Source organism: Labeo rohita, chromosome 10, assembly GCF_022985175.1.
Source record: "Labeo rohita strain BAU-BD-2019 chromosome 10, IGBB_LRoh.1.0, whole genome shotgun sequence".
Taxonomy (NCBI): Eukaryota; Metazoa; Chordata; class Actinopteri; order Cypriniformes; family Cyprinidae; genus Labeo; species Labeo rohita.
The window spans coordinates 24,581,034-24,596,185 of record NC_066878.1 but is presented as its reverse complement, the minus strand read 5'-3'; the positions used below and the strand labels follow the sequence as shown (position 1 = coordinate 24,596,185).

Genomic DNA, 15,152 nt, shown 5'->3' with positions numbered 1-15,152 from the left:
TCATTCGGGGCAACTTAAGTCAGTGCCTATATGCTTGATCATTTTTCTTGGCGGAAGCTTTGTGTTTGGTTTGCTAATAAAATATTAAAGCTTAATTCAATATTATGTGGACAGTTTCTTAATTCTGTCATCCTGGTATTGTAGACTTGCTCTATTGTTTCATACAAACGCAGCTGCTGCCATTTTTTTTTTTTTTTTTACACTGTAATGGATTATAGCAAAATAACTAGATAACTAGCAAACTAGTACTACTACTTAATTATTTATGTGGTGAAATATTGTGTAAGAAAACTGGTATGACTGCACTGTATCCCTAAAATGTCTAGTTTGAACCTGCGGTCAAGTCAAGTCACCTTTATTTATATACCGCCTTTAACAATACAGAATTGTGACAAGGCGGTTTGCTAGCAACTGATTTCTTCGTGGAAGCTTTGTGTTCAAAGACCAGTGTTTCATGTCTAATTATTTTGACACAAAACATCTAAATAATCTATCAAGCAGCTGTGTAATAAGTGAGATAATGTACATTCAGCCAGTTGTTATCGAAAAATAAAGATGTATATTATTACTTATTATAATCTTAATTCAAGTGATAAAGGGTTTTGAAAGTCTGACAGTAATCAGTGTTGAGTGCTACTGTAAGGTTCACTCTGCCTGGTTTAAATGTTTCAAAATGATTAACAGTTGAAAATATTAGAAATTTAGAAAAGTAATCAAAAAGTAATTAAAAGTAATGTTACATTACTTTAATAAAGTAATTGAAAAGTTACACTACTTTTTACATTTTAAATCAAGTAACTTGTAATCTGTAACCTATTACATTTCCAAAGTAACCTTCACAACACTGCTGATCTCAGATCAGACACTGATTCTAGCTCCAGCATGTATCAAAATATGGCAAAGGATGAACAGTATTAATATTGATTTATTGGTAGAGATAACTTATATATATTTTATTTATATATATATATATATATATATATATATATATATATATATATATATCTACCTTTTGTCTTTGTTTATAAGAACATACTTTTAATATATGAGTTTATTTGGAAAAAACATTAATAATTATATATATATATATATATATATATGGTTTTTTTTTTTTTTGTAATTTTCAAAAATATTCAAAAAATTTTTATTATCTTGTTTTTATTGTGTTAGTTAGCTGTATTTTTTTTTTTTTTTTTTTTTTTTTTTTTTACATTTTTACGAAATAACCCAACTGCAGTTTGATTGAGATTAATTGGAATGCACAATGAAAAAAAAACATGATTTCGAAAATGTCTAAAACCGGCGAATTAACTATTTATATGTTTCAATGTTGTGCATTAAGTTTTGTTTTATAACAGAAAAACTAGTCAGCAAAATTGTCTAATACCCCAAACCTGTTAACTGCTAGTCTCATCTGGTACCCAAAACTGCACTGACAGTCTTCTATCAGCCAAGAGTTTGACTGAGAAAATCCAGAGAAGAGCTGAAGCAGGAGAAGAGTTTATTGAATAATCTTAGTTTGAGACTTTGTCTGACCAGCACAAATCCAACACGTGTTATACCATACTGTTCACAACAACACTCCCTCTTATCTGTCATTCATGAAGACAAACAGACAGACAGAAGACTGAACAACAATGGAAAAACTATATAAAAAACAGGAATACAATATAAATGACTAATCAGTTAACAGATCAATGAAATAAGTACAGTATATAAATGGTTAAACTGATTCAGCTGAATAACAAAATGATTAAATGATAAATGAATGAATATAAAAGAGAGTAAAACACAACACTTCTGTATGGCTGCTCTCTCGAAGCAAAACACACAGTTTGCATTTGATTCCTTCAATTCCAATGCACTGGCCATTTATTAGAAAATAGAAACAGAAAAACAGAAAAACACAAGTCTGTTTTATGTCACAAAGACCAACAAGAATGCAACATTAGAAAGGGAAGTGTGGTGTTTCTGCAGCTCTGATAGAGACAGATTCTCCTCCACATCACAGCAGACATTCATGACTGTGTTCATATGTGATCTGATGAAGGACACGAGGATGCACATCTGCACAGATTCCTGTCAGTCCAACGTCTTTCAAACAGTGTCAGTCTCGGGATCAGACGGCGCCACCCTGACTTTAGTGATGGATATCGGTATGGAGACGTCTGGAGGATTCTTCACGTCGCAGCTGAACGTCCCGCTGTCCTCCACCTGCATCCGGATCACACGGATCGACGCGTCATTCTTGTTCATGTCTCCGGCCCATTCCACACGGGACTTAAACCGCAGCGCGGAGGATAAAAACCACTTCCCGCCGGAGTAATAGAAGATCTGCGGAAGACAAACACTCATTCACCAACTGTATATTCAGATTCACTAAAGAGTCATTCTGTGTCGCCTCTAAGAAATACATTTTGATCTTTCATAGTTTGAAAGATTACAGTCTGAATGTTTTGAAGGCAATACAGTCTATTAGAAAAACAGATAGATAGGGTGTTGCTGTGTGGTTGCTATGGTAGCCAGGGCAGTTGCTAGGGTGTTGCAAGGATACTCAGGGTGGCTGTTAAGGTGTTGCTATAAGGTTGCTAGGGCAAACACAGTGGTTGCTAGGGTGTTGCTATGCAGATGCTAGAGTACTTGGAAGGTGTTGCTATGCGGTTGCTAAGGTTCTCGTGGGTGGTTGCTAGGGTGTTGCTATGCAGTTGCTAAGGTACTCTGGGTTGTTACTAGGGTGTTGCTGTGCAGTTGCTAGGGTACCCAGGGTGGTTGCTATGGTACCTGGGATGGTTGCTAGTGTGTTATGTGGTTGCTAATGTTCTCTAAGTCGTTTCTAGGGTGTTGCTAAGGCACTCTGGGTGGTTGCTAGGGTGTTATGTGGTTGCTAAGGTACTCTGGGTTGTTACTAGGGTGTTGCTATGTGGTTGCTAGGGTACCCAGGGTGGTTGCTAAGTTGTTGCTAAGTGGTTTCTAAGGTACTTTGGGTGGTTGCTAGGGTGTTGCTATGCGGTTGCTAGGGTACCTGGGGTGGTTGCTAGGTTGTTATGTGGTTGCTAAGGTACTCTGGGTCATTACTAGGGTGTTGCTATGCGGTTGCTAAGGTACTCTGGGTCGTTACTAGGGTGTTGCTATGTGGTTGTTAAGGTATCCACTGTGCTTGCTAGGGTGGTTGCTAGGGTACCTGGGTTGATAGCTAGGGTGTTGCTACGTGGTTGCTACGGTACCTGGGGTGGTTGCTAGTGTGTTGTTATGCGGTTGTTAATGTTCTCTGAGTTGTTGCTAGTGTGTTGCTAAGGCACTCTGGGTGGTTGCCAGGTTGTTGCTATGCGGCTGCTAGGGTACCTGGGGTGGTTGCTAGGCTGTTATGTGGTTGCTAAGGTACTCTGGGTCGTTACTAGGGTGTTGCTATGCGGTTGCTAGGTACTCAGGGAGGTTGCTAAGGTGTTACTAGCGTGTTGCTAGCAGATGATGATGATGATGATGTGTGATGTCACTCAAACATCCACATACAGAATCAGAAATCAGCATTAGAGACACAACAAACATGAGCACAAACTGCAGCATCTCCATCAACAGACAAAATACTGCAGTGCTTTAATTCTGTTTATATAACATGGTAAAATTTATTCATTCAGTACCATAGTATCACCATAGTACACTTCATTTAGATTTTCCAGACATAAGGGATCAAACAAATCATGTAAAAGGTGTTGTTTTGGTCCTTCTGCATACATAAATACATGAAATAAAACATTTTAGAATTCAGAGTCTTTATTGTTTGTCTCTCCCAGACTGTTAACTCAAGATGAACTTTAGGGTCAGTTCATGTGCTATAAATGTAAAATATAAAATATTTGAGGTGTTTAATTGTACAGATGAGGGAAAAAAAACTTACCAGTGAAGACAAACACTGCAGAGACACACAATAAAACATAATGTGTGAAAATCTGAACCTTCATTTCCATGCTTCAGTGATCAGATCAGACACGAAGAACAGAGGAAAAACAAATGAGGAAGTGGAAATGTAGGTCAGGTTGAGATCAAGTCTATTTACAAACTGTCACTCCTCTGCTTCGTTGGAGGAAAAACAGGGGTTGGGTTAAACATTTGTCATATTTACACACAAAAAATCTGTAATATGTAGCATAATATAGCGCACTAGTCTACTCACCGTAATTGAGGGAAAAAATGTCCCCAGACCAGCTAGATTTGGGCTCAGCCCCTGATGTTTATAATGTCGGCTCCAGTTCTGTTCATATATTTCTTATGATTTAAAGCGGTGTGTCCTGTACGAAGTTGAGGTATCATCGTCCTATGCCACACACTTTTCTCACAGCTCCTACTTTGTTTTTTTTTTCTCAAGGTTCATTCAGTCTATTAACTGTACAAATAACTGAATGTGTTTGTCAGCAGCTGCTCAGTTAACTGCTGGGTCATTCCGCGTCAACTCCACCAGAGGTCCCTGGCTCAAATTTTTGATTTTGCTAATATTTTTCCTGAAGAAAGATACACATGTATAGTGATGAAAGCCAAAATATTAAATGTAATGGATAATTATTTACTAAGTAATCCAGGTCAAAATGGCTATTTTCACCTTAGATTTAGAGTTAAGTTACAGGGGGTAAAAATGACTCCAGAAAGATGGCAGCATCATGATGTTATATTTACACAGAGATTGGTAGTTATATTGGTCAAATCTGTTGTTGACTTTATCAATCTTTGTTGCATTATGTGCCAATGGTGACCATTCAAAAATGGGGAAACAGCACTTTTCAAGTTTGTCTCCAAAGTTCTCATGCCTCAAGAAGTGTTAAAGATATCTTAATGCCCTTTTAGATATTGGGTCTTAGCAAACTTTCCATTTGGCATCTTTATTTTTAATGCCCTATGAAATTCAGTTCCAGAGATATTTGAATTTCAATACAGCTTCAGGAGTAAATCGTTAAAATGTACACATTTTCAGTGGTCAAAAACCAAATGTGGGTCAGTCTGAAAAACAAATTCTTTTCTGTTAAAGAGGAATGTCTGAAGAGCAAATAATGTTGAAATTGGAGATGTGTCTCATTTCTTTCTGTCAAGACAACTGCATTGAACACACCAGTCTGAGTGCCATAAAGACTCTTTTTCCAAGCTTCGCATGCCTATACTTCAAGAAGTGTTAAAGATATCACAGTATGATTTTAGGTTGTAGTTATTAATAAACTTTTCTTTTGGACTCTTAATGTTCAAGGACCTACATCATTCAGTCCCAGAGATATGGGGATCTCAGTGAGGCTCAATTTCCATATTGTTGAATGTTGCCCATTTCAGTGGTCAAAAACCAAATGTTGGTCACTTTGTTTGCAGCTGATGCTTATTTTATTTAGAGAACAATGTCTGAAGAAGAAATAATGTTGAAATTAGAATTGTATCTTGTTTCCCTCTATCAAAACAACTGCATAGAACACACCTGTCTGAGTGCTAAAAATGCACTGATGGTCAAGTCGAGGCACATTACTTTGCTTTCTGTAGTCTATTCATAAGATTCTATATTGGAATCAGTTTGAGGTATATTTGGAAGAAGGGATTTTATTCATTTTAACAGCTTCTGAAGCTACCAAGAGTTAAACATGCAGTATTGTAACGTGTTTAAAACAAATCCCACACCTCATAGGGAAGTGTGGTTGCTTTCACCCCACATTGCATTCACATCAATAGTTTCTCAATCATGAACAAGAGTGTGGTGGCCCGCCACAGTGTAATCTGTTCCGCCACAGTTTCGTAATAAACCGAAAATATATTTATACCAAAGACTTTAGAATACCCCTCATTATAACATAAAAGGTCTTTAACGTTGCATTTCGTGCCATTACTTTGGGAAAGTGTCTGCAGGTTTACTCTGGTTGTGGTTTTATTCAATAAAGACGATGTTGATGATGGAGGTCTCACAGAGCACAAACCACAGAGCAGAAAATAAATACTCTGGACAAACGTCTCTCCTTCACTCAGGCTCTCGTTAGAAGAGTGAGAGAAAATACATCCGACCCCGTCAGCAGCAAATTTGATTCTAATGATGGCGCTGTCAGCAATGCTTCACCAATCTGTGCTCCTCGTAACACAAAATAAATTATGTCCATTGTACCTTATAACTCAGAACACAATAAATATAAAACACAAAAGAAATAAGTTTTGATTAAGTTCAATCACATTCAACATTTTATAATTATTAGCACAGTTACTGAACTTCATAAAACTTGTTCATCAAAGTATCTTTTATGAAAAATTCTCTGTCAAACTGTCAATTCATTCATTAGGTTCAGCAGCATGTGCTTCCCACTCCACAGGGAAAGTGGTCCAAACAGGTTGATCGGGCCTACTAAGACACACTTGCAGTTAAGGTGCCCCAAACACCATTATGACCTAAATAAGACAGTGATTCGTACAACTCAGAATCCCATGTACTATGAGAAAATGGGCCAAAAGACTGGATTACACAAGGGGAGCTCAAATAATATGACCTCCCTGTATGTCTTGATTCACAAGCTCCAGTCTGGATCCAGAACCCTTAAGAAGAGATGATGTCAACCCCTCAGAGGACTTCAGATGATGCAACCCTGAAACAACATACAGCACTACCGAATTCTGCTACTAATTTATAGTGTTCTTTGTCTGTTTGATTACGTCGTTAATTGATCTTTACCACACATCTCTGCCATATGTACATCAACTTGATTTATGACAGTAAAGATCTTGCAAACTCACTGACAGAACTTGTCGTCTTTACATTTTGTGTCATGTTTTGATTTCACCTAGGCTTTCACAGGCTTCACAAGTCATCCGAAGCTAGTTGTAATGCAACTTGGTTAGAAGATGAATCCACAGATTTAGAGGTCATTACACCATCATTGCCTGAACCTCTCTGTGACACGGGTGTTTGTGTGTCACAGTCAGTCTCTGCATCATTGGAATGAACGGTGACATCGTCGCAACACAAGGAGTCACCTTGTACTGCAGTAAAATCAGTCCTTGAAGTTTCCAGGTTCACTGCCAATGAAAGAACACTCTCTGACCCAAAGGGGACACCGGTTGGCAGTTCGATCTGCATTACTGCATGCAGACGTAGACGTGGGCGTTACGGCATCACTTAATGCTGCTCCACTGCAGTCATCATCTGGTTCACTGTCATCACTGAATGAGGGTTAAAGTTCTTCAGCCTCATTCGGCAGGAAGTTAGCTTTAAGAAGCAAGTTCCTGTGAACTGTTTTTTCCTGTCCATTGTAGGTGTTGTGGATGAAGTATGTGTGACATTGAGGTTTTAGAGCAAGAGCAATATAAGGTGTGGTCTCCAATTTGCCTGCTAGTTTTCTCTGTCCACATCTTGTTCGCCAGTAAAACCTGGTCACTTTATCATTTAATAACTGATGTATAGAACAGGCTGTTAGATCAGGTCCCCACGCCAGACAATTAGGATCCAGCCCCGGACACCAGATCCCGTCAGAAAATATCAGTCTTTTGGTAACAGGACAACTAGTCAGCAAGCTGTAGTTACCCCAACCCCACTAACAGCAGGTTTCTGTCAGTTAGGAAGTTGACCGATGGAAGCCAGAAAAGAGCAGAAGCAGGAGACGAAGTGATGATGGTAAAAAAAGGTATAACAGAATTTATTGAACAGTTTTAGTTGCGTATGTCTCAATGTTCAGACTTCGTCTGGGGAGTACAGCTCAAAGAACAATGATACATCAGACGGATTCAACATCCCATAAACCTTGAATTTCCATAAACATCCCCGTTATCTATTTCTTAGACCAAACAATTCATGAAACCCCACAATCATGGAACTGAACAATAATGAAAATGCATAAGCAAGGAAAATAATAAGAAATATAAAAATAAAAACATATAAATGAATAATATATATGAATAAATGAATAAATGATAAATACTTACATAATCAAATAAATAAATAAATATGAATTATGTGAATGACTAATGATTGTAAAATGATTATGAATAATTATGTAAATAAATGATTATAAATGAAATTAAAAACAAACATAAAATTTAAACACACCACAATAATTTGCATGGAAGGATCTAAGGATCCTTCAAGGCTATGGGACTTCTCCATCCTGGTGATGTTCTGAAACAATACTATCGCTGGAGACAGGCTTGCAACATTCTTCGTAGACAGATAAATGATTATCATCATCCAGAGTGAGGGTTTGATGTTGTACACTCACATAGTCCCCTCCCAAATGTGGGGACTCCCATGTTAAATTTCAGGTGAAAATTGCCATTTTGACCCCCCCTACAAAATAGTGGGTTACTCAGTAAATATTCATCCATGGCATTTAATATTTTGGCTTTCAAAATATTATATACCAATAATATTATATACCAATTTCAAAATAAATACAGAGTCTGCAGGTGATTATCCGGACATTTCACAAAGCTGTAAAGATTCAAGTATAATTTTAAAGATAAAATCTATTATCTACAAAAAAAGTGAGATTCTGATTGTGAGTTGTGATTCAACACTGACGTTAATAATAATAAAAATAATCATGTGACCCGAAGCAAGGTTTTAGCAAAGTTCTTGGCAATGCATATTACTAAACCAAAATTAAGTTTTGATATATTTACGGTATTAAATTTACAACATATCTTAATGGACCATGACCTTTACTTACTATCCTAATGAATTTTTGGCATAAAAGAAAAATTGATCATTTTGACCCAAACAATGTATTGTTGGCTACTGCTGCAAATATACCCGTGCTACTTAAGACTTTGGGTAAGCTACTTTAGAAGCTACTTTTTGTCGTCCAGGGTCACATATTAACAATATTATTAATTTATTTATTTATTATTTATTATTATTAAAAGTTTTTTCACACGGATTGTCACACGGCTGTGTTGAGGTGACTAAACTTAAAAACAAAATAAAAGTCTTTTGTCGTAAAACTGCAGCCAGTACTTCCGGTGTGTGTCAGGCTAATAGCGGAGCGGCGATCATTACACAGCACCTTCAAGTTGTATTTAATGAATTAATCTCCTAAATCGTCTAATATGGCCACATTTTTCGGTGAAGTTTTATCGGTGTACTCGAGAGCTGTTGAAGAGGATGAGTATGATGACATGACGAATGAAAACGAGGAAGATGAACAGATCCGACGCGAAATAGAAGAGAAAAGGTGAAACAATGTATCATGTTTATTCATAATGTAACAGCCCGTGTCAGTCTGTAACATTGCAGCCAAAGTCTTGTTTCATCATCAGTTTGAAAAGAGACTGAATAAACACACGGTACTTTCGGTTTCAGTTCAGCGCATGTGTTTCTGATGCTGTGTATTGATCACGTGTTTCTGATCATCGCTGTATTGATCACTCAATTCACACGTCATGTCGGTCTATTGAACTGCGTTTAGTCCGATATAATACATATAACGTTCGATATAGGTTGGACATAATATAAAGTTGGATGTGGTATACATAAAGTAGGATTATAGTATGTATAATGTGAATATATATATATATATATATATATATGTATCATCTGTGTTTGCTGGTTTCTTCCAGGTCCGTTCATGTTCATTGGCTCTCACAGACAGACGGCGGATCTGTGCCGTGTTCGGATCTGATCATCGCTGTGGGTCCGAACGCCACCGGTGAGTCGTCAGACTCCAGACGCTGCAGATCCTTCACACGACCCTCGGTTTGAGACACAGCTGTCCTGTTTTTCAGGTTTCATCTCGGCGTACGTGCTGAGCTCCGGCGGATGGACGGCGGTCGGATGGGTGTCGCTGTGGAATGAGCGCAGCCACGGATCGGGCCGGCCGGACACGGCCCCGGGCCCCGGAGAGCCGTCCTGCATCCTGTACCAGCAGAAAAACAGTCCATCGGTAGGGAACAATGTTCGTTTATTAACAATAACTATGACCAAAAAATTTGTTGGTGACGAGACAAGACGAGACACAGACTGCAGTGTAGTTTAAAAAATAAAAACACTCTATTTCCAAATTTACTGTTTATTTTCTTCAGCAAAAAACGAGAACAAATCTAAACCTCCATGAGATTTCATGTGTGTGGTTGCCAGATGTCAAGAGCTTAAATCCCCCAATCAGAGCAGCTCTTTTATGCCCAGTGTTTTATTTTATCTTCACAACCTGGCAACCATCCGCACACAACCTCTCTTACACTGCAGAAAAAGCACTGATAATCTGAAAACATCCACACACATGTAAGTTGGAGTTTAGTGATGTTTTTTAACAGATTCTGCTCAGATGAGGCTGAATGAATGCACATCTGTGCCACAATACAAAGACAATTTAGTTGTTGTTTTCAGAAAAAGTCATGGCTATAATTTGGAACAGTTTGAAGTTATTATTAGGAATGTCACTTCTGAGTTTTACCAGTTTTCATCATTTTCAACTAAAAGTTTAACAATTCTTTAATAAGTCTATTAATAAGTCTTTACTCACTGACAACAATCCTGATCTGTAATCGTGGTTATAACTGTGATTATTAATTTAACCATAACGCAGCATGACTAAAATGTAAGTTTTCATTGACTAAAACTAGACTGAAATGCCCAGATTGTTACTCACCTAAAACGTGACTAAACAAATGACAGGACAGGTTGTTAAAATATGATAAAATCTGACTCAGGACTAAAACTAGATTAATAAAATAACCAGCATTTCAAAAATGGCTTGTAAATTTTTTGGATTCAACCTATTTATCAGCGTGTTTTCTGTCCATTTACACAGGTTTTGGATTTGTTTTTGAAGCTGATTGATCACAGGCTTCACTGATCTGAGCTTAGGCACTAAATAAATAATTCGGTGATAATATAGCATCATGAGAGATTTATACAGATTTTAGTAAGGCTTCAGTTTTGCTGTTGAATAAAGACAAGACTAAAATGTAGGTTAAAAAATAAAAACTCTATATCCAAACTCTTAAGCAAAAAAAGGAGAAAAATCTAACCCTCCATGAGTTTTCATGTGTGTGGTTGCCAGATGTCAAGAGCTTAAATCCCTAAATCAGAGCAACTCTCTTTTATGCCCAGTTTTTTATTTTATTTTCATAACCTGGCAACCATTCGCACACAACCTCTCTCTTACACTGCAGAAAAAACGCTGACAATCTGAAAACATCCACACACATGTAAGTTGGAGTTTAGTGATGTTTATTAACAGATTCTGCTCAGATGAGGCTGAATGAATGCACATCTGTGTCACAATAAAAAGACATTTTTGTTGTCGTTTTCAAGAAAAGTCATGGCTATAATTTGTAATGATTTGACGTTATTATTAGGAATGTCACTGTTTTCCCTTCTGAGTTTTACCAGTTTTCATAATATCAAGTGTGTTTCTATTTCTGATCATAAATCAGGAAACCAAATGTGCTTATAGGTGAAAGTGCAGTAATTCTCAGTCTTTTCTCACTGACAGCAATCCTGATCTGTAATTATGATTATAAGTGTGATTATCAGTTTAACCATTATGCAGCATGACTAAAATGTGAGCAAGTTTTCATTGACTCAGACTAGACTGAAATCCCGATCGTTACTCACCTAAAACGTGACTAAACAAATAACAGGACGGGTTGAGAAAATATGATAAAAACTGAAACAGGACTAAGACTAGATTAATAAATGACTGACAAAATGAATTGTTGTGCTTCTGAAAATTGACCAGCATTTTAAAATGGCTTGTAAATCTCTTGGATCAATCTTGTTTTCTTTACGTTTACACAGGTTTTGTAATTGTTTTTGAAGCGGATTGATCACAGGCTTCACTGATCTGAATTTAGACACTAAATAAATAATTTGGTGATGATATAGCATCATGAGAGATTTACAAGAATTTTAAAAAGGCTGGTCAGTTTTGCTGTCGATTGAAGACAAGACTAAAATATAGTTTAAACAACTCTCAATATTCTATTTTTTCAGCAAAAACAGGAGAAAAAATCTAAACCTCCATGAGTTTTCATGTGTGGTTGCCAGATGTCAAGAGCTTAAATCCCTCAGTCAGAGTTTCTCTCTTTTCTACCCAGTGTTTCACTTTATCTTCACAACCTGGCAACTGTTATGGAAACAAAAATCTTTAAAAGAAGTGCAAAAATTATACAGTTTCTCACAAAGTCAGTTTTAGTCCTATGTGATAACATTAACTAGCATTTTTGGGGAAAAGAAAATCCTGTCCAGATCAAAATGACTGAGCATGATTCCTGACTGCGTGTTTAACGTGTGCCGTGTTCTGCGCAGGTGCTGATATGCCAGTGCTCGTGTTACGTGGCTGAAGATCAGCTGTTCCAGTGGACGGAGAAGGTGAAGCGCTAACGCAGAGAGCGTTTACATCATGTCTGAACGTGAACGTGCGGCTCACGCGTGTGGTTTTCGTCCGCAGGTGTTCGGCTGCGTTCAGACGAGGGATCTGACGGTGACCGTTCTCTCTGACTGCAGTGCGGCTGAATATAAAACACCAGACTACCTGAGTGGGAGCAGCGTGCCCTTCTTGCGTTCTCTGAGGACCGGAGCGCACAAGGGTCCCGTCGCGTGTCCTCCGCTCGAGCAGCCCAACATCAGCACTGGACTGGCTGCGGCAGGTACGTCACTTACTGATTACAAATTACATGATGAAAATGTCCTTTAGATTACTCCCTTCAGGTGATGTATTCTGATTACTTTGATTACTTTTGACCCAACTTTAAATGTACTGTGGTGTGTGTTCAGTGCTCAGCCACTGTCAGGTTCAGCGGATCGCGGCCGTTCTCTACCAGTGCTACAGCGACGTGCTCCAGCCGGATTCGCTCACCATGCAGACGTACAGAGCGGCTGTGAGCGCCGTGCTAAAGGTGAGTGTGAGTGTGAGGATTCTCTGCGTTTCACCGCTTCTCGTCTCACGAGACTCAGTGTCTGTCTCTCGATTGCAGCTGGATCAGAATCCCAGCGCAGACGTGCTGCAGAAGATCACACGAGTCAGCGAGCTCCAGAGTAACCTCTACACATGAACAAACCACTGTATACTGCTGTGCATTTGCATTAAAGATGGATTTTGTTTTATACTGCTGTGAAGTCAACGTCTTTCTCCAGCCTAAGTGAACTGTGTTTCTGAGTTTGGACACATGGTGGCGCCACAACCATCAGTTACAAGAAACAGCAACCGGGTTGTAAAGTTCAGCTGAAATAAAACTGAAACATATATATATATATTTTTTTTTTTGGCTAATTACATTAGTTAATATTTAAATCATTGTATTTTGCCATTTCTTAATTGATGACTTATTATAGAAATACTTATAAGTTTGAAAACTTTGAAAAATTATAATTTTATATTAAAAAGGGACCTTTAGCAAATATTATATTTGAACAAAAGCAGTGAAACCTCAGTAAAAATAAAAACAGACAGATGGTTTCTTATTTCATAATTTATCATGGAAGAATTTTATTATAATTTTAAAACAAGACAATTTTTGTTAACACTTTATAATACTACTTTAGTTAACATGAACTAAGAATGAACAATATCACTTATTAATCTTAGTTACTAATGCATTATTAAAATCAGAGGTGCTTAAAGAATTTGAATTTGTGACCCTGGACCACAAAACCACTCTTAAGTCGCTGGGGTTTATTTGTAGCAACAGCCAAAAATACATTGTATGGGTCAAAATTATAGATTTTTCTTTTATGCCAAAAATCATTAGGAAATTAAGTAAAGATCATGTTCCATGAAGATATTTTGTAAATTTCCTACTGTAAATATATCAAAACTTAATTTTTAATTAGTAATATGCATTGAAAAGAACTTAATTTGGACAACAAAAGGTGATTTTCTCAATATTTAGATTTTTTTGGACCATCAGATTCCAGATACTGAAATAGTTGTATCTTGGCAAATATTGTCCAATCCTAACGAACCATACATCGATGGAAAGCTGATTTATTCAGCTTTCAGATGATGTATAAAGCTCAATTTCGAAAAATTGACACTTATGACTGGTTTTGTGGTCCAGGGTCACATTTGAGCTTTTGAAATTTAAGGCCTGGAAAATCCTTAAAAATAGCAAAGCTCCTGAAGAAGTTTAAAAAAGGGCTTGAATTATTAAGACAATGTATCTGTGAAATAAGTGTTTAATTTTGTTTCACGCAATTCAAAAAAACATCATACCTTTCTCACTTATTTCAGTTAATGTCAGCAAACAATCCAGCTTAGGAAGTAGTAATGAGGTTGTGAGTCTCGGAATGTCCCGTTCACACAGCAGCTTACAGTCGCTTTTCGAATAGTGTCAGTGTGAACGGGCAACAGGAGTCAAGCCGGTATTATTTACGAGTAACTATAGTAACAGTGACCAAAGCAATATCAAAGACAACCGTAAAACTGAAAGTGTTACCACTTTCTGACACGACAACAGTCAAATCGAGCCGCGAGTTCATCCATCAAATCCTCATTAACCCACAGCGGCTTTTACATGTGAAGCGGAGCGGAACACGAAACTGACGGGAGGAGCGGCTCCGGTGGAGACCGGATATACAAATTGGAGACGACACAGCTCATTTCCCGACGCTGTAAGTTACCGAAAGCCCAAATTACCCCCAAATCTCTCACACGCTGAATGACGTGACAGACACTGGTTGTTCAGTCCTGTTCCGTTCACACAGCGCGCGTGTTCCAAGAATGCGGTTTTGAGTCCTGAACATTTACAGGCGTGAGTTCGGTTATAGAATACGGTTGTCACACCCGTAAATAACCGTACTGTGTGTGAACGTAACCGTATTAAGAAAAAAAATCTGGTATTGACAACCGTGTTCTGCTGCTGTGTGAACGTGGCTGAAGATGCGAAAAGAGTAACAGATGAACCAAAAATTTCCCAAAAGCATCGTCAGCCAGTATGGTCGCAAGTTCTGTCGTTACCAACATAGTTCAACCATAGTCCAAACGAACATTCGCAAACAGCGTCACAAACTTGCGTGGTTGGAACTACAGCTCTCCACCTGTGGCTAGCAGCATTAGTTCCTTGTTAGTAAGACATATCGGTTCAATACACTATGCTCTTCTGCACAGTAAGCAAGCTAGCACGCAGTGCAGTCTTTATCTTCAATTCTATCTAACTATAAATGCATTTTAATTATGTATTTTTACGCGTCCTCTGTAAGCGCCGTTTAT

General features: G+C 37.8%; 2 protein-coding genes across 2 annotated transcripts; one reads left to right on the top strand and one right to left on the bottom strand.

The window, feature by feature from the left end:
- Window positions 1-1,452: 1,452 nt before the first annotated feature.
- Window positions 1,453-4,086, bottom strand: mpzl1l (myelin protein zero-like 1 like). Its single transcript, XM_051121627.1, has 2 exons — window positions 3,896-4,086; window positions 1,453-2,334 (listed from the first exon to the last, which is right to left on the bottom strand). The coding sequence occupies exons 1-2, from the start codon at window positions 3,932-3,934 to the stop codon at window positions 2,098-2,100; spliced, it is 276 nt and encodes a 91-aa protein (XP_050977584.1). The 5' UTR covers window positions 3,935-4,086; the 3' UTR covers window positions 1,453-2,097.
- A 4,856-nt stretch (window positions 4,087-8,942) lies between these two features.
- On the top strand, window positions 8,943-13,048 carry psmg1 (proteasome (prosome, macropain) assembly chaperone 1). The gene is made up of 7 exons (XM_051120274.1): window positions 8,943-9,173; window positions 9,559-9,647; window positions 9,724-9,881; window positions 12,251-12,313; window positions 12,393-12,591; window positions 12,719-12,840; window positions 12,919-13,048. The coding sequence occupies exons 1-7, from the start codon at window positions 9,049-9,051 to the stop codon at window positions 12,994-12,996; spliced, it is 834 nt and encodes a 277-aa protein (XP_050976231.1). The 5' UTR covers window positions 8,943-9,048; the 3' UTR covers window positions 12,997-13,048.
- The last annotated feature ends 2,104 nt before the right edge of the window (window positions 13,049-15,152 follow it).

Bases quoted from the DNA above. Each gene is read 5' to 3' on its own strand.
- psmg1 (XM_051120274.1), top strand. From the start codon at position 9,049: ATGGCCACATTTTTCGGTGAAGTTTTATCGGTGTACTCGAGAGCTGTT. The intron at 9,648-9,723 runs GTGAGTCGTCAG...CCTGTTTTTCAG, and splicing joins TGTGGGTCCGAACGCCACCG to GTTTCATCTCGGCGTACGTG. The intron at 12,314-12,392 runs GTGAAGCGCTAA...TTTCGTCCGCAG, and splicing joins TGTTCCAGTGGACGGAGAAG to GTGTTCGGCTGCGTTCAGAC.
- mpzl1l (XM_051121627.1), bottom strand. From the start codon at position 3,934: ATGTTTTATTGTGTGTCTCTGCAGTGTTTGTCTTCACTG. The intron at 2,335-3,895 runs GTAAGTTTTTTT...TGTCTTCCGCAG, and splicing joins TGCAGTGTTTGTCTTCACTG to ATCTTCTATTACTCCGGCGG.